General features: G+C 61.5%; 1 protein-coding gene and 1 pseudogene across 1 annotated transcript in view; both read right to left on the bottom strand.

Moving 5' to 3' along the window:
- LOC116826186 (eukaryotic translation initiation factor 3 subunit C-like) overlaps positions 1–13,818 on the bottom strand; it is a 29,610-nt pseudogene extending 15,792 nt beyond the window's left edge.
- Positions 13,819–15,063: 1,245 nt separating this feature from the next.
- Positions 15,064–17,510, bottom strand: part of CLN3 (CLN3 lysosomal/endosomal transmembrane protein, battenin) — a gene marked incomplete at its 5' end in the record, with an annotated part of 20,531 nt that continues 18,084 nt past the window's right edge. The window contains 2 exons of the mRNA XM_075064674.1: positions 15,064–15,767; positions 16,615–16,763. Coding sequence (XP_074920775.1) covers positions 15,648–15,767; positions 16,615–16,763 — 269 coding nt within the window. The remainder of the gene's footprint in view (positions 15,768–16,614; positions 16,764–17,510) is intronic.

Genomic DNA, 17,510 nt, shown 5'->3' on the forward strand with positions numbered 1-17,510 from the left:
TCCTCTCCCCGGCCCAGGCCCCGGACCCTTCCGCCCCACGGGGAGGATGTTCCCCGCCCGCCCAGGCCCCGGCCTCCGCCCCACGGGAGATGCCCCCCTGCCCGGCCCAGCCCCGGCCCCCCTGTCCCCACGGAGAGATTGCCCCTCCCCGGCACGCAAAGTGCCCCGGCCCCTGCCCCACGGGAGATGTCCCCTGCCCGGCCCAGCCCCGGCCCCCTGCCCCACGGGAGATGTCCCCCTGCCCGTCCCATGCCCCGGCCCCTGCCCCACGGAGATGTCCCCCTGCCCGGCCAGCCCCCGGCCCCCTGCCCCACGGGAGATGTCTCCCTGCCGGCCAGCCCGGCCCCTGCCCCAGCGGGGCCCCGCCGGCCAGCCCCCCCTGCCCCACGGAGATGTCCCCTGCCCGGCCCGCCCGGCCCCTGCCCACGGGGAGCCCCCCCGGCCCACCCCCGACCCGACCCCCTGCCCATGGGGGATCTTCCTCTCCCCGGCCAGGCCCAGGCCCTCCGCCCCCACGGGAATGTCCCCTGCCCGCCCAGGCCCCGGCCCCCTGCCCCATGGAGTATTCCGCCCTGCCGGCCCAGGCCCCTACCCCGGACCCCCACCCCACGGGAGATGTCCCCCTGCCCGGCCCAGGCCCCTACCCCGACCCCCCACCCCACGGGAGATGTCACCCTGCCCGGCCAGGCCCAGACACCCTACCCAACGGGGCATTTTCCCTGCCCGGCCCAGACTCCCTGTCCCACGGGAGATGGCCCCCTGCCTGTCTCAAGTCCAGGCCCAGACCCCCTGCCCCACGGGGGATCCCCCCCCATCCGGCCCAGGCCCCCTGGCCCACAGGGGATCCCGCCCGGCCTGGAAGCCCAGGGTCTCACCTTGACCAGGGGCGCCCCCCCCTTGACCTTCTCCCACTCTCCGCCCTCATCCTCCTCGTCCTCGTACTTCTTGGCCTTGCGGTCGTGTTTCTTCTTGGCCTTCTCGTCCCGCTTCTTCTCCGTCGACTTCTTGTCCTCGTCCCTGGGGGAAGGGAGCGGGGGATGGGACCCCGACCCACCAGCCGCTCTCAGGGAACTGGACATGGTACCGAGCCATCCAGGACGGCTCCCCTACACCCCAGCCCCCGGGAAGGGGCCCCAGGAGTCCGGGACAGCTCCCCTACACCTCCCAGCCCCCGGGAAGGGAACCCAGGAGTCCGGGACAGCTCCCCTACACCCCAGCCCCCGGGAAGGGGCCCCAGGAGTCCGGGACAGCTCCCCTACACCTCCCAGCCCCCGGGAAGGGAACCCAGGAGTCCAGGACAGCTCCCCTACACCCCCAGCCCCCGGGAAGGGGCCCCAGGAGTCCAAGACAGCTCCCCTACACCCCCAGCCCCCGCGAAGGGAACCCAGGAATCCAGGACAGCTCCTCTACACCCCAGCCCCCGGGAAGAGGACCCAGGAGTCTGGGACAGGTCCCGTACACCCCAGCCCCTGGGAAGGGAACCCAGGAGTCCGGGACAGCTCCCCTACACCCCCAGCCCCCGGGAAGGGAACCCAGGAGTCCGGGACAGCTCCCTTACACCCCCAGCCCCCGGGAAGGGGACCCAGGAGTCCGGGACAGCTCCTCTACATCCCCAGCCCCGGGAAGGGGCCCCAGAAGTCCAGGACAGCTCCCACAGGGGGCCCCACAGCCACCAAGGAAGTGGGGGGAAGAGTCTAGGCTGAGATTCTCTAGGCCCTGCCCCTCACTTCTTCAGGAATTTGGAGGCCAGCGAAGTGTATTTGCCGTCGTCCTCGTCGGACTCGGAATCGGTATCGGAGTCGGACGAGCCCCAGTCCTCGTCGTCGGAGTCAGAGTCCTCCTCCTCCTCCTCCTCCTGAGGGAGACAGAGCACGCTGCCGCTGAGCATGCTGGGAAACACCCCACCCGGCCTGGTACCCACTGCTGAGCATGCTGGGAAACGCACCCACGCTCTCCCTAGCCTGGCGCTCGCTGCTGAGAATGCTGGGAAATGCGCCCATCTTCCCCCCCACCTGACGCCTCCCACTGAGCATGCTGGGAAATGCACCCACCCTCCCCCCGCCTGGCGCCCGCCACTAGGCATACTGGGAAATGCACCCACGCTCTCCCTAGCCTGGCGCTCGCTGCTGAGAATGCTGGGAAATGCGCCCACCCTCCCCCCGCCTGCTGCCTGCCACTGAGCATGCTGGGAAACACCTGATGCCCGCCGCTGAGCATGCTGGGAAACGCACCCACCCTCCCTCCGCCTGGTGCCTGCCACTGAGCATGCTGGGAAACGCTCCCCAGCCTGGCACGCAGGTGAGAGACAGAGTGCAGAGCGCACGGGCGAGCGATGGGAGCTCTTCAGTGGCCGCAGACTGACAGACATTGGGCTAACACTGTTCTGTAGCACACACAACTCCTGAGGGAATTCTGCGCTACTGCGTGGGTACATAATTAATGAACTGCGCATGTTTTTCATTTTTGGGACAGAATAAAGCTTCTCTCAAAAAGTTGCTGCCATTCCACCTTTTGCCCTCCAGAGGGTGCTGTGGTGCTAGAACGTGGCAGCAGCTCCCGGCCAGCAAGGGACGAGAACAAGCCTGCCTTCTGCGCAGAGGGCTGGGTCAGGAGATGAGCTATGGGGAGGGAGACAGCGTGGGGTGCTGGGGGGTCAGATGGGCTTATGACCTAGAGAGGAAGGACAGTCTGGGGAAGGGGCTGAATGGCAGTGGAGGCGTAGGTAATGGGGGAGGGGGTACAGGGACACATCAGGGCAGGGGGTGGCTGAGGAGGCACAGAGACACATGGGGACAGGGGAGTGGGTACAGGGACACATGAGGACGGGGTGGCTGAGTGGGGGCAGACACACATCGGGCTGGGGGAGGGGCACAGAGACACACGGGGACAGGGGAGTGGCTGGGTGGGGGCACAGAGCCACATGGGGCTGGGGGGGAAGGGGCACAGGGACACACAGAGGACAGGGTAAGGGGGTCAGAAACCACATGGATAATGGGGGAAGTGGTGTTACTGAGTGGGGTGGAGGGAAAACGTGAACATGGGTGGTGCAAGGCACTGGGTGCAGCAGGGACAGGGCATGATGTGCCTGGACTGAATGGGGGGGCTAGGAATCAGCCACGTTCTGCATGGAAAGCTCCCTAACAATCCTCCGATCCCCCTAAAACCTGTTCCAGATTTCCCATCGGCACCAACACCCTTCCAGGTTGGAACAGCCAGGGACTCCTCCTCTCCCTCAAGGCTCGCTCCGTTCCCCCCGACTCCCCCCAGCTTTTGCCCGCATCTGAGAGGGGCTGGGAAATCTGGTTCCGTGTTGGTAGCTTACAGAAATTATTTATTGCGGGTTATATGCCATAGGGGAAGAGGAATCTACTTCTCAAACACATTCCCTGAATCTTTCACCTGTGTGTTACCGATGGCCTTGCTTGACAGGAATTGTAAATAAATCATCAAAACAATTTAAAAAAACAGATAAATAGATATTGTGTGATTCCGACAAAAAAAAAAAAGAAAAAAAAAAAAAAAACAAACAGAATTTTTAAAGTATTGTGGGCAAAATTTTTCATGTTCAGGTGCGAATTCCCCCAGTAGTAGAACATGTGAGCTGAATTAAGCCTTAACCTGCGCTGCCCCACCGCCCCCCAGGCATGCGGACCTGCCAACAAGGGCCAATGCCACCCCCAGCACGCCAGGGAGCGCCTCACTCCATCTTCACTGAGGAACTTGCTGCAGTGACTCGCCCAAAGGGCCTCTCTCTCTTCAGGAAGGCGGCTGCGCTCATGCCTCCTCGCCATCATCCTTGTCCTCCGAAGGAGAGGAGCCTGTGGGAGAGGGAAGTGGGGCTGTTGTCTAATGTCCCTCTGATACTGCTGGGGTGGCCTCAGAGTTCCCCACCTCTCTGTCTCCTTCCCGGCAACTAATGGCCAAGCCCTTTCCCCCCGCAAGGGGATGCTAAAGGTGGGGGAAACAAAGAGCAGGTGACCTCCTGGCCTGGGAAGGGGCTTGAGCAGAGAGGAGGGGCTGGAGGGGGTTTTCAGTCTGGAGTGCGCTGGAGGGACGAGAAGTGACGTAGACCTGGGGTCTGCTCACTGCCCCAGAATGACCTTGGTCGAGGGGTCTGTTCGCTGTACCTACAAGCTCTGTTTAAGACCCTTGTTCCTGTTATCGAATAAATCCTCTGTTTTACTCTGGCTAAGGTCAATCGACTGCAAATGGGCAGGATCCCTGTGGCTTCCCAGGAACCGTTCGCCATGGGCGGACTCGCTGTGGAAAGCCCACGGAGGGGCAGAGGATGTCGAATGCCCAAGGAGAGACCAGAGGTGAAGCCCGTGTGAGGCTTCTTGCCCTGACCAGTCTGCTCCAAGGGAGGGAGGCTCCCCAAGTCCTGCCTGGCTTTGGGGAGCAGTCCAGAGAGCATTCGCCCCGGGACTCCGTGACAGGGGTAGCGCTGAAAGCACAGCCAACCCCCACCCCCAGCCTCACCTTCCGAGTCGTCGCTCTTCCTCTCCTTCCTCGTCGGCCGACTGCTCGGCGTTCTGGGGGAGAAGCGAGTGAGACCTGGCGGGGCAGCCCCACCCCGCCCCGGGCCCAGCCCCGCCCCGGACCCCCGTGCACCTGTCTGTTAGCTGGCGATCTGGCTCTCGTAGTCCCGGTTGTACTTGGCGGATCTTCTGCCGCAAGGGTGCTCATGGGGCCTTGGCGTTGTTCTTGTTCATCTTCTTCTTGCCCTCCTTATCCTCCACAGCCTGGGGGAAGACCGGAGCTCAGCGGGGGCGCAGCCCTCCCTCTCGATCCCGCGCTAGAGCACGCTGGAAACCGCCCGGGGTGCTCTGGGGTCCCCCGGCCCGGCGCCCTCTGGCTCCAGCCCTCCCTGCCGCTGAGCATATGGGAAACCCGCCCAGGCTGCTCTGCGCGGGGCCCTGTCCCTCCTGGAGTGCCACAGGAGCCCCCCACACCCCCCTCGGGAGTTCAAAGCCCGTGTCACCAAGGCTGAACCCCCCCAGGGCCCAAGGGGTGGGGCATGGGTGCCCACCTCATTAGAAGATAATCCCCTTCCTGGCAGCAGCCGCTCACCCCCACCACAGACACGCTGTTGAGGTAACACCCCCCATGAGATCGTCCCCCCTGTTGAGGTCTTCGCCCCCCGCGTTGGGCCCCTGCCCCCACCGTTGACGTCCCGACCTCGCACACAGCTCATTAAGGTAACCGCCTCAACACACACACTCTTGTGATGTAACCACCTCCCGCCCATTGAGTCTCGTTCTCTCCGCCCCCACCTCGTTTGAGGTCCCTGCCCCACACACAGCTCTGGGGTAACCCCCCCCCCACCACACCCCGTTGAGGTCATCCCTCTCACCCCACCTCGTTGAGGTCCCACCAGATACGCCGTGGAAATAACACATGCACCCCCGTGGAGGACCCCCCACCGCACACACACTGTTGTGTCCCCCCTCATTGGGTCCCCCCAGCCCCTCCGTTGAGGTCCCCGCACACACCCGTTGAGACACCCCCCCACACACACACCTTGTTAAGGTAACACCTCCCTGGTTGAGGTCCCCCCACCCCTCCTTGTTGAGGCACTGCTCCAGGTGGCAGCCCCCTCGTTGCAGCCCCCCCGCCCACACCTTGTTGAGCCTCCCTTGCCCCAACCTCATTGAGATCCCCGCACACCCCCCGCTAAGGTAACCTCCCCCCACGCACACACCTCGTGTTGAGGTAACACACACCCCTGCCGGGCCCCCGCACCCCACCTCGTTGTTGAGGTCCCCGCCCCGCATACAGCTTGTTGAAATAACACACGCACCTCGTTGAGGTCTCCCCTACCTGCCCCCATTGAGGTCCCCTCCGCCGGGCCCCCCCCATCTCGTTGAGGCCCTCCCCGCCCCACCTCACTGGGGTAACACCCCCCGCACCTCGTTGAGGTACTGCTCCAGGTCGGCCAGGATGCGCACATAAAAGCGGGGGACGCCCTCCTTGTCCACGATGCTCTTGGCCTTCCCGTAGGCCTTGCCCAGCAGCTCAAACTCCTCCAGGCACTTGGTCACGTCCCGGATCTTCATGGCGTTGCGGATCGTCTTGATCAGGTTGGTGAGCTCCTCGAACCTGCGCCGCAGCGGGTCAGCACGGGGTCCGGTCAGGCCCCCCTCCGGGCCCCGCCCCACCCCCACAGTCAGTGCAGGGTCCGGCCCAGCCCCCCCAACTCCCACGGTGAGCAAGGGGTCCGGCCGGCACCCCCCTCCACTCCCAGGGTCAGCGCAGAGTCCGGCCCCCCACCATCCCCACGCCCACCCCACAGTCAGCGCGGGGTCCAGCCCCTCACCATCCCCACGCCCACCCCACACTCAGCTCAGGGTGCGGTCGGGCCGAGCCCCCCTCCAGCCTCATTCCTTGGTCAGCGCGGGGTCCGGGGTTGGTTCCTCCATCCCCACCCTCACCCCCTGGGTCAGTGCGGGGTGTGGCCCTCGCTGCGGCCCAACCTCCACCCCCACGGTCAGCACGGGGTGCGGCCTCCCCCTCCATCCCCACAGCCACCCCCACAGTCGGCGTGGGGTGTGGCCTGGCCCCTCCTCCATCCCCACAGCCACCCCCCACAGTCGGCGTGGGGTGTGGCCTGGCCCCTCCTCCATCCCCATCCTCATCCCTGGGTCAGCATGAGGCCCGGCCCGGCTCGGCCCGTCCCAGCCCCCCCGTTCCGTCCAGCTCCACCGCCAGGTCAGTGTGGAGTCCAGCCAAGCTCTCTCCCCACCCCCACCCAGCCAGCAGGGGTCAGCACAGGGTCTAGCCCCCTCCCAGCCCCCGACAGCACCAACAAGGGTCAGTGCAGGATGAGACCCACATTCTCCATTGCAAGTTCCCTCATCTACCTACCCCACTTGGCCCCCAATAGTGCAGCTGCAATCCCAGCACCCCCTCAGCTCCCAGGAGCCCCCCCCACACCACTCCAGCTGGGCCCGGCTGCCCCCACTCACCGCTTGTCCTTGGCGCTGCGCACCACCCGCTTGGTGTCCTCCTCATCCTCGCTCAGCACGATGGGCCTGGGGGGGACGGGGGGTTACACAGGGGCTGCCGGCCTGGCTTCCATCCATAGGATCCCTTCCCCAACGGACCCCCCACTACCCCCCTGCCCCAAACACACACCTCCGAGGAGCGCTGAGGTTGCCCCTGGCCCTGCCCCCTAGGAAAAATAAAAAATATTAAAAAACCCGAGCCCCCCCCCCGGCCCTGGGCCCCGCCCGCCTAGGAACTCCCGAGTCATCCCCCCCGCCCCTCTGGCCCCGCCCCCCAGTACCCAGGAGCCCGCGTGGCCCACCCGCCCCACTCACTTGCTGTAGTTTGCCCCCGACGGGTTTGGCACCAGCTCGTCCCCGGAGAGCGCGACGCTCCGCTCGCTGTCGCAGCCGTGCGTGGTGAAGAACCGGACATCGGCCAGGCGCTCTGCTCGGGGGGGGTAGGCGGGCGGATTGTCTGGAGTTGGCGATTGGGAATCACTTTCCTCACTGGAAGGGGCAGGCCCCCGGGCCCTCCCCCATCCCTACCCCCCCCGCAACCCCCTCCCTCCGCTCCCGCAGCCCTTGGCCGCCTCCCCATTCCTCCCCCCCGCGGTCCCCTCCCTCCGCTCGGCCAGCCCCCACCCCCATTGCTCCCGCTCCCCGCAAGCGCCCCCCGCCCCGTCCCCCATTCCTGCCCCCCCGCCAACCTCGCAGGGCCCCGCGCCCTCCCCATTCCTCCTCCCACCTCGCGGGCCCTCCTCCTCCCGCTCCCGCAGCCCCCCCCACGCCTCCCCCGAGTTCCTGCCCCCGGCGCCCCCTGGCGCCCCTCCCCCATTCCTCTCCCCGCAGCCACACCTCAGCCCCCCCGCGCGCTCCCCGCAGGGCCTCCCCTCGCCACCCCCCGCGGCTCTACCGGCCCCGTTGCTGCACTACCTCGTCGTCTAGCGGCCTGCGTCTGGCGCAAGACAGGGAGCACGGGTCTGCGCAATGCGCGCGCCAGGACCCCGCACCCACGCCGCGCGCCGCCTGCTGGGCCCTGGCGTCCGCGGACGGCGCGCGGCGCCGGGCCTGCTTGGGCCTGGCGTCCTGGGGTGGGCGGCAGGCGGCCGTGGGTTAAGAGGTTCAAGACGAACCTAGCAATAATAGATAATTAAACCCAGAAATGTGGCTGTCGGAGGAAAGCCTGGTCTGACTACATTCTAACCCCTGAAGAAGGCTCGCAAGAAATGGTGGTTGATGAACCCATTTCCGCGTTGAAGGTGCGGGGCTTGGATGTGATAAGTCAAGCGAGGAGCATTATTAGTGGCAGGACAGGGAATGAGGTAAAGTGAGGGTCTGTACTTCCATCTTCTACAGTTCTTGGCTTTTACCTCGCTGTGTCTTTAACCAAAGAGCGTTCATTTCAGAGCGATAGAGGCGTAATCCCTTAGCTTCTGCCATTTCCTATGTTGCTCCGCATGACCCGTCAGCCTTTGAACCTGTTTGGTTATGTCTGGTTGAGTCAAAACGCCTGTCGTACTACCGTTCAGTGCGTGGCGAAGTGGAGCGAAAAGATAGACACACTCCAAAACATACAGCAGCTGCAAAGTCCCAGACCCAATGCGACGACGTGCGTGTTTGGCATCTGGCTGAAGCAGGGCGCTGTCTACTCCCTTGATCTGCCTGTCCCTATCCATTAATGGCATGTTCATGTCCACATATGTACTGTGGTGACCCGCTGCGACTAGAGTAGCGCCCGCACGAGGTGCTCCTGCGGCTTTAATGCTACCCTTGGGTCTTGCGCGCCTCCAACGATTTGGCCTGCCATTGCGGGGCCAAGAAACTCATCCCTTCCCATGCCTTTCTGGATCTCAGGTTGTGAATCTCTCATATAGCGATATACCGGTTGTATACCATGTATTGTACTCATCAGCTCAGATCTCTCCTTCCTGGCATTTTGAGACCTGTAGCAAACCGTGCATGCCAATGGTGCCTCATCGTGGCATAGGACCCTCGACCTCTCCGCTTAGTCTCACCTATCGGCGGTCAAAACACGTGGCGCAGCATACCTTTTGGCTGCTCCTCTCCCAGCTTAGGTTGTTCTTTTTCATCTCTCCCTACTAGTCTGTTTGCTCCCTCAGCTCGTACCGCGCCGCCACCTAACCTAGCCTAAGGCTCTCTCATTCCATTCGCTCCTGTGCTGCAGTCCAGCCCTCATCTCGCGAGAAAGTCTGGAAGCTATGGTCCTGAGCCGGTGATGCTCTGGTGAGCGTGGTTGCGAGCGGCGGAGTGTGTTTGTTTCTCCCCCCTCTTTTCCCCTCGTTCGCTGGCGGCTTACTTTGTGTGTATGGAAATTTGTATGCCCTGCATAGCCACCATCCAGTACAATTTATCTTGCCTTTAAACTCAACCCACGTTGTCTTCTCCTTTCTCTCTCTCCACTCATCCCACTGGTGGCCCCTAAATATCATCCTTTACTCTATCCTTGTTCCTTGTTTTTCCCTTCCTTGTTACGAACCTTTTGTCCCTTTCAATCCATTCAGTTATAATTGTAAAGTTTTTATTTGTTGTATTTTAACATATCTCATGTTTTATATTTTATAAAGATCAGGGTGGCCGCATGCCCAGCTTGCTTGGGGTGCAGTGGGGGCCGCCTGTCAGCAGGGGAAAGGCAAGTGGTCGCGTTGCATGTGGAGGCGCCGTGGTGATCATAATTGGGATATGGCATGAGCTTGTCGGGGGAACTGAGGCACGCAAATGGGCCTTACATAACCCTTGTAAATTACCGAGCAATTCCCACCCTGTTGGTGCACAGGTGCTATTGATGCGGCCAAAAAATGGACGTCTGGGGCAGCAGGTCAAGGATGGGTAGCAGGCAATGGGGGCGAAAGTGCGGGAGGGGCAGTGGTGGGAGAGGGCGCAGATGAGAAGTGAGCGGGCTGGTGGGCTGTGGCTTTCCCTGGGGCGGGTTAATCCCCTCGCCCCATGCGGATATCTGGCTTCACACCCCTCCCGCCGCTCCACGCCAGGTGGTGGGGATGACAGCCAGGCAGGGTGCAGGCAGGGACCGACAGGACCCCGACCTCCCAACGTTCAGGGGCCCCATTGTCCCCCAGATGAATGAATTGGCGGCAGCTCCTGCCCATGACCCTCGGCCCTGGGCCGGCCCTGCTGGGGTAGCTACTTGCCCGTGTACGTGCCCCTATGTCGCCCTTGGAGCGCGGTCCGCTAGAGGGTCCTCACGGCCCAACCCCCTCTGTGCCGTGCCTGAGCGATCTCTGGAGTGACATGAATAGGTAGCATATGTGCCTGTGGGTCACCCCCCCACTTCCCTACCCACCCTCTATGGTCTGATGGGTGGGCCCATTGCTGCCGCTCCCGACCGGCGCTCGCTCTCTCTCATGTGGGTTCTCTCCCCGTGGACTGAGCATGTCCGCTTTGCTCGTGCGTATGTATCCTCTCGCTGTGCCTCCGCACCCTCCCTCCCTGTCGGCCTCTTTTGGTATGTGTGTTATCCGGCGGGAGTCACAGCGCTCCGCTTAGGAGGTCCAATGGAGCATCGAACCTCCATCATAGGTGCTATCTCTGGTCTAAAACCCCTATACCGCTCGAGATCCGTCTATGTGTCCGGATCCGTTTGCCCCTCAAGAGTGTCTGCTCTCCGAGTAAAGACAAGGGGCCTGCGCGGCACCGGCACATATAAGCTATTCTCCATTTTTTTACGATGGGTAGGTGAGGTTATGAGATATTAATGTTGCCAGGGCATGATCTGGTGCCTCGAGTGGGCATTGCTACGCACAATCTCCCTCATCCCCACGCCAGGCATGCCTGAAATATGCCATTCCTCTTAGCCTTCCTATCTTCGTCACGCATCTTTCCTACATCGACCGCCCCTCCCACAGTTTGACCCCCTTCCATAGGTCTAAAAAGTCGTTGATTTCCCCCACCGCTACTCCGATGCCATGCTCCAACAAGAACCTTTAGTACCTACGAGGACGATTCCTCCCTTCATCCCTTCGCACCCTTGCATGTACTGCAGCTACCGATTAGAGCCATGCGAAAGTATCCCCTGCTCATACTCACTATCCCCTTCCTCTTCGCGCATGCCCTGAACCTTACCTATTTATTTACCGGTGGTGCAACTTCAAATCCATGGCTGTACTGATCCATCAAGCCTTCTCCGGCCACCTCGCTCTAAGCACCAGCTGCTCATCACTTTGTAACACGTTGCTCTGAACTGGCCAGGACACTCTACATTCCTCACTCAGCCCCGTCAGAGAGTAATCACCCTCTCTCGTCCTCAACCGAATTGAGTTCCGACTCTATTCGACGCCTCTCCCACTGATTAAGAGACGACTACCTTATGTGGCATATCTTTCTCTCTGTACCGGCTTCTCAATTTCTCTCACACCCTGAGTACGTCGCCCCCCTGCAGCCAAGCGTACGTGCTCTTTTCCTCGCACCCACCAGCAACGGGACATGGCGCTTATGTGACCGAACAACTTACTGGACCTTTCGTGGCGCAAATACATCAACGACTTACGAAACAGTTCTTCCAAGGTTCCTGCCCTCAGAAGTCCTTTCGCCGTATCTTTTGGCTTAGGTTCGCACTTGGCATAGATCATGTATGATACCCGACTCCCGTTCCCTTCTGTTCTCAGTGCATTATTATTTTAAAAAGCATGACTTTTGCCCTATTGCCACTTTTGTGAGACCAGAGGTAAGGGATTTGCCAGGGTGCCAGCTCCGCTGCACACAATTGACGCTCCCCTCTGGCTGGAGGCCCCTCATTTCAGGCTGCTGGAGGTTTGTCGGGCGTGCCAGGATCTCATCGGGTTTATGTCCCAGGAGTCTCGGACCAAACCCAGACATTGCTGGCTATTAGAGAGTGCACTTTGGGAGCAGATCGCGCATTTAGACCGCTGCTCTGAGACCTCTCCGGACCATGCGCCCGTAGTCCAGGCCACCTCAGCCCAGTGCTAGCACTCCGACTCGTTGTAAGTTGCTGAGTGTCTAGACACGCAGTTAGTGTCTAAGATACAGGTGATTTTTTATGCGTCGAAATTATAAATTCATTTTCAGTGACCAGACCACTTGCTTCAGTCAGTTTAGGCCTTTAAAATTGACTGCCAGTAGAAATCTTATGTTAGGAGCGTTTATTTGTTGAGTGCTCCTAAAATAGACAAAGCGTGTGTTCTCTGTTTTATATGGGCCTGTTCGTTAATTGATGCCGCATGTATGAATGTGCGCACCAACACATAGTATCTCTGCTATTGCATGGCTATCTGCAGTCATTTCTAATATAAGAATGAAAAGGTCCCAAGCATCTGAATACAGCTGGCACTGAGTCCACAATCTCTGAAGCGTAGGCTGGCTCCTCAGAGTTTTGAGATGGTCAATTCCAGCTTGTTTGTGAGGTGTGCAGACATCAACAGAGCGTCTCAGGTAAAGTGTCTCAGTGTCATGGGATACGGCTCCCTTTTGCTCCTCCCTGCACACCTTGTTGCACACTCTTTTACCTTAATCTTTCCTTTAGTCTGTCCCAAGACCAAGAGTATCTCCGGATGAGTGCATTTATTGGTTCTTCCAGTGAGTGCCGATTGACACCTGACTACCTTTTCGAGCTGCTGGCAGCCTGTTGTCGGTAAGCCCTTGGGTCACGCTTGACAAAATCTCTATCCGTTTGCAGCACTTTCAGCCTGAAGAGAACTCTTAGAAGAGGCTTCCTCCCAGGGGAGAACTCAATGTTTTTGAAATCTCCCTCCAGTAGCTCTAGGGTTGCCGACTCGAAACCACCGATTCATGTGGTCTATGTGCCAGTTCTTCTTACTCTGAGAAGCCTAAGAACTAGATTATCTCATGTATGTGTTTAGGTGGCTTGGTACTGCATTAGTCCAGGATTGGTGATTTACCTAATTGCTGTCATCTTTGCGGGACCGAGATCTACCTTTCCATTGCCCAGTTACTGTCTCGACATGTTGTGATGTTCTTGTCTCTCTCTTTTAAACAATTGTCAAGGCTATGTGACTACACCTTTCTGACAGTCTCATGATAATGCAAGAAGAGCTACCACCATAAGAGAGTTTCTATAATCTTTGATTGTGCTCAGTCCAGTGGAAAAAACCATTCCTATAGGTGACCATGTCATCTTCTTATGTGTTTGCAAGGTTGCAGTGGAATCCAATGGAAATCAAGGTCCAGGCACGGAACAAACATAGCGCGCGTTTTACTCTCACGGCCTATTGGGTGGCGTGGCGAACATGAGAGATATATATGATCGTGAAATGCTGGGGCTTGTCGTGTATTGCTCGCGGTGGCAATTAACATCTGTAACGGGGTCTCAGCAGTATGAATACTCCCCTTGTTTCCCCTGGAGGTTTTGACTTAAGATTGTAGATCGTTTTTTACAAATGCACCGTATTCCTTTTTTAGCCAGGTTCCTTTCAATCGATGGGTCATGTGACCACAAACCCCTTTTTGTGTCCTGCAGGTGGGAGTTGTCCGGCCGCTGTGTGTGAAAAGAACCAGCTACAGTAATTCTGATGTACCAAGATATTTTTCTTTTGTTATTTAATGATCCTATAATTGCCTGCACGTCTCCGGGCAGCGCCATTCACCGCCCTCACTCCATTTGTTTAGCGCACCCCCTGGCTGATGATTTTCCTCTCCTTGTAGTTGCCCTATACACATATCCCCTCCCCCCACGTAGTACCAGAGTCCAGAAGGTCCCTTCCTTCTCCCTACTCACCCTCCCTATCTCGTGTGTGCACCTCGCCTGTGTCCTCTTGCCCCCTCCCCACCCACCCCGCTCACCGCGCACGTTGCTGCTACTCGCGTCGGGCCTGCGCTGGCGAAGACAGGAAGCAGGAGCTGCGCATGCGCGCCAGGAACCGACACACCAATGCGCGCAGGACGTGCTGGGAAATGGAGTCCCGGGGCCGAGAGGAGCAGGGCATGCTGGGAAATGGAGTCCTGGGGTGGGGGAGCAGGACGTGCTGGGAAATGGAGTCCTGGGAAGGGGGGAGCAGGATGTGCTGGGAAATGGAGTCCCAGGGCCAAGGGGAGCGGGGTGTGCTGGGAAGTGGAGTCCTAGGGGTGTCCCAGACCCACAAGCTCAGTGCTGGGCCCCCGCCCCCCCAGTGCAGTTTCTGTCCATGGGCTGGACCCCCAGGGCTCTCGCTTTCCCCCAGGGCCAGCCCCATGGCCTACCCACCTACAGCCCTGGGCTCCAGGCTCCTGCTTGGCCTGGGCCCTGCCCAGTGCCAGGCTGGCAGCCCCCCTGCAGGGACAGACTCCCCCAGCCAGAGCTGCTGCTCCCCCACTTGGGTCTTGCACCCTTTGCTGTGGCCCAGGCAGCCGGAGACACCCCTGCTGGCCTCCACTGCCCCCAGCAGCCTTCCCCAGGAGTCTGAGCTGTGCCACAAGGCATGGCTTGGGGGAAACTGAGGCACGCATGGGCCTTATAACCCTATTACCAAAAATTCCCACGTTGTCACACGGTGCATGATGGGAAATGGAGTCCTGGGGAGCAGGTCAGGATGGGAAGGGCATGGGGCGAGTGGGAGGGGCAGTGGTGGGGGAGGGCGCAGGATGAGAAGTGAGGGGCTGGGCTGTGGCTTTTCCCTGGGGGGGTTAATCCCCTCGCCCCATGCCGATATCTGGCTTCACACCCCTCCCGCCGCCACGCCCAGGTGGTGGGGAGACAGCCAGGCAGGGGTGCAGGCAGGGACAGACAGACCCCGACCCCCACGTTCAGGGCCCATTGGCCCCCAGAGTGAATTGGGGCAGCTCCTGCCCATGGACCCCTCGGCCCTGGGCCTGCTGTGGGTTAGCTCTGGTGTAGACAGATCCCTGCATAGGTCCCAGTCCCAAACCCCCTCTGCGTGCCCCCTGGGGCATGATGGGAAATATGGCCTGGGGGTCACCCCCCACTTCCACCCCAACAATGGCAGTGACCAGTGGCTGCAGCAACAGGCAGAGCAGCCTGCAATGGGGCACAGGGGGCCCCAGTGTGAGATGACTCTGCCCCCAGCCCCACAACCTCCCGCTGGGGGACCCGGGGGACCCCCCGAGGCAGTAAGTGACACAGACACAGTGGTAAGGCCCAGAGCCTGCTCGCCGTGGGAACAGGCACTTTATTGGTAGGGGGCAGCTCCCCCCACATACACCGATGGACTCCATAGACCCCAGCGCCCCACTCCCAGCCCCCCATGTACCCACACAGCAGCCCGCCAGATACCCACACTCCAGCCCTATACACCCTTAGCCCCCCACATACCCACACCCCAGCCCTGATACTCCACATACCCCAGATACCCCACACTCCAGCCCTATACACCCCTAGCCCCCCACATACTCACACTCCAGCCCCATACACACCAGCCCCCCCATTCACCAGCCCCACACTCCCCTTCCTATCCTGCTCCCTCCCATATAGCCCCCATGCCCTGACTTCAATGCCCCCCACCAGCTCCATAGCAGCCCCTGCACCCTCAGCCCCTCCCAGCCCCTGAGGCAGAGACAGGCTGGAGGGCCAGCAGCACCGGGCCAGCTGGGGCGCACGTGGAGCCCGGGGGGGGCCCGGAGACCAGTGGGGGCGGCCCAGAGACCAGCCGGGGAGGCATATCCCAGCAGGGGGGGCCCTGGAGCCCAGCGGGGGGGGGGGCCGGAGCCCAGGCCAGCTCAGGGCAGGCGGCAGAAGTAGTCGTGGGCGGGGAACGCGGCGGCTCCAGCCAGCGAGATGCCCAGGGTGTCGGCCACACAGCCCACACCCATGGCGAACTCCCGCTCCTCCGGCGGGCTCTGTGGGGGGGGGCAGGATTAATGGCAGCGCAGCCCTGCCCCCTTTCCCCCCGCTGCCTCTCCTGTAGGCCTCCTTCCCCCTCCCCACATCCCCTCCCCTCTACCCTCCTTCCCCCTCCCTCCCCTCCTCCTCCACACCACCTCCTCCCTACCCTCCTCCCTCCCTCCCACAACCCTCCTCCCTCTACCCTCGCTGTCCCCTCCTCCCTCCAACCCCCTCCCCTCTACCCTCCTCGTCCTCCTCCCCACAACCCCTCACCCTGCTACCCTCTCTTTCCCCTCCCCTCTACGTCTTCTCCTTCCTCCTCCTCTCCACACTCCCTCCCTCTACCTCCTTCCCCTCCTTCCACAACCCCTCTCCCTCTACCCTCCTCCCCCTCCTCCTCTGCTACACCTTTCCTCCCTCTACCCTCCTTTCCCTCCCCCACAAACCAAACCCTACCGCAGCCCCCACCCCAGCCCACGTTGTCTTGGCGCTCCCGTGTTATGTTAATACCCCGCCTCCCGTCTTGCATTGGGCTCTCACCTGGCGCCCCATTAAACTGCTGCCCCCGGGGTGCCCCATGTCCTGGCACCCCCCAGTGCCCTCCCAGCCTGGTCCCACCCTGCACTCTGGTGTCCCTCCAACACCTTTCTGGACTCGTGTCCCCCCCGGGTGCTCTGTTACTTCTCTTCCCCCACCAGTGTCCCCCCCGGGTGCTGTTACTTCCCTTCCCCCCAGTGTCCCCCCCGGGTGCTGTTACTTCCCTTCTCCCCAGTGTCCCCCCCGGGTGCTGTTCCTTCCCTTCCCCCCAGTGTCCCGCCCGGGTGCTCAGTTACTTCCCTTCCCCCCACCTGTCGCGCTCACCTCCAGGCTGATGTTGTGGAAGGTGTTCACGTAGCCGGCACCCCCCAGCAGCCCCTCGTACAGGACCAGGGCAAAGACCAGGTAGATGCTGGGCAGGAACATAAAGTACACGGCGGCCAGGAGGAACACCATGTTCAGGCACTGCAAGGGATACGGAGGGAGTTAGTGATCGGGGCGACATGCCCGGCCCCGGGGAAAGGGGATCGGGGCCACACGCCCGGCCCCGGGGAAAGGGGTTCGGAGCGACACGCCTGGCCCCACGGGAAAGGGGATCGGGGCGACACGCCCGGCCCCGGGGAAAGGGGATCGGGGCGACACGCCCGGCCCCACGGGAAAGGGGATCGGGGCGATACGCCCGGCCCCGGGGAAAGGGGATCGGGGCGACACGCCCGGCCCCACGGGAAAGGGGATCGGGGCGACACGGCCGGCCCCACAGGAAAGGGGATCGGGGCGACACGCCCGGCCCCGGGGAAAGGGAATCGGGGCGACACGGCCAGCCCCACGGGAAAGGGGATCGGGGCGACACGCCCGGCCCCAGGGAAAGGGGATCGGGGCGACACGCCCGGCCCCACGGGAAAGGGGATCGGGGCAACACGCCCGGCCCCACGGGAAAGGGGATCGGGGTGTGTGATGGAGTAGGGGCTGTCTGCATGGGGGATGGGAGAGCAGGGGATGTGTTTAGGTGAGGGACAGGATTTAAGCCTGTAACCTGAGGCAGGTAAGCGGGGAGGGAGTGAACAGCTTTACCCGGGAAGGGGGACAAAGGAAGGGGCCGGCTGGAGGGGAGGAAGGGTAGTTTCGGTTTGGGGCTGGGTGGTTGGAATTCTGGGGGCTAAGGTTCCAGGACCCCAGAGGGGCTTGATTGAGGGGTCTTGGCTGAGCCTACAAGCTCTGCT

The sequence above is a fragment of the Chelonoidis abingdonii genome, chromosome 4, assembly GCF_003597395.2.
Source record: "Chelonoidis abingdonii isolate Lonesome George chromosome 4, CheloAbing_2.0, whole genome shotgun sequence".
Classification (NCBI taxonomy): Eukaryota; Metazoa; Chordata; order Testudines; family Testudinidae; genus Chelonoidis; species Chelonoidis abingdonii.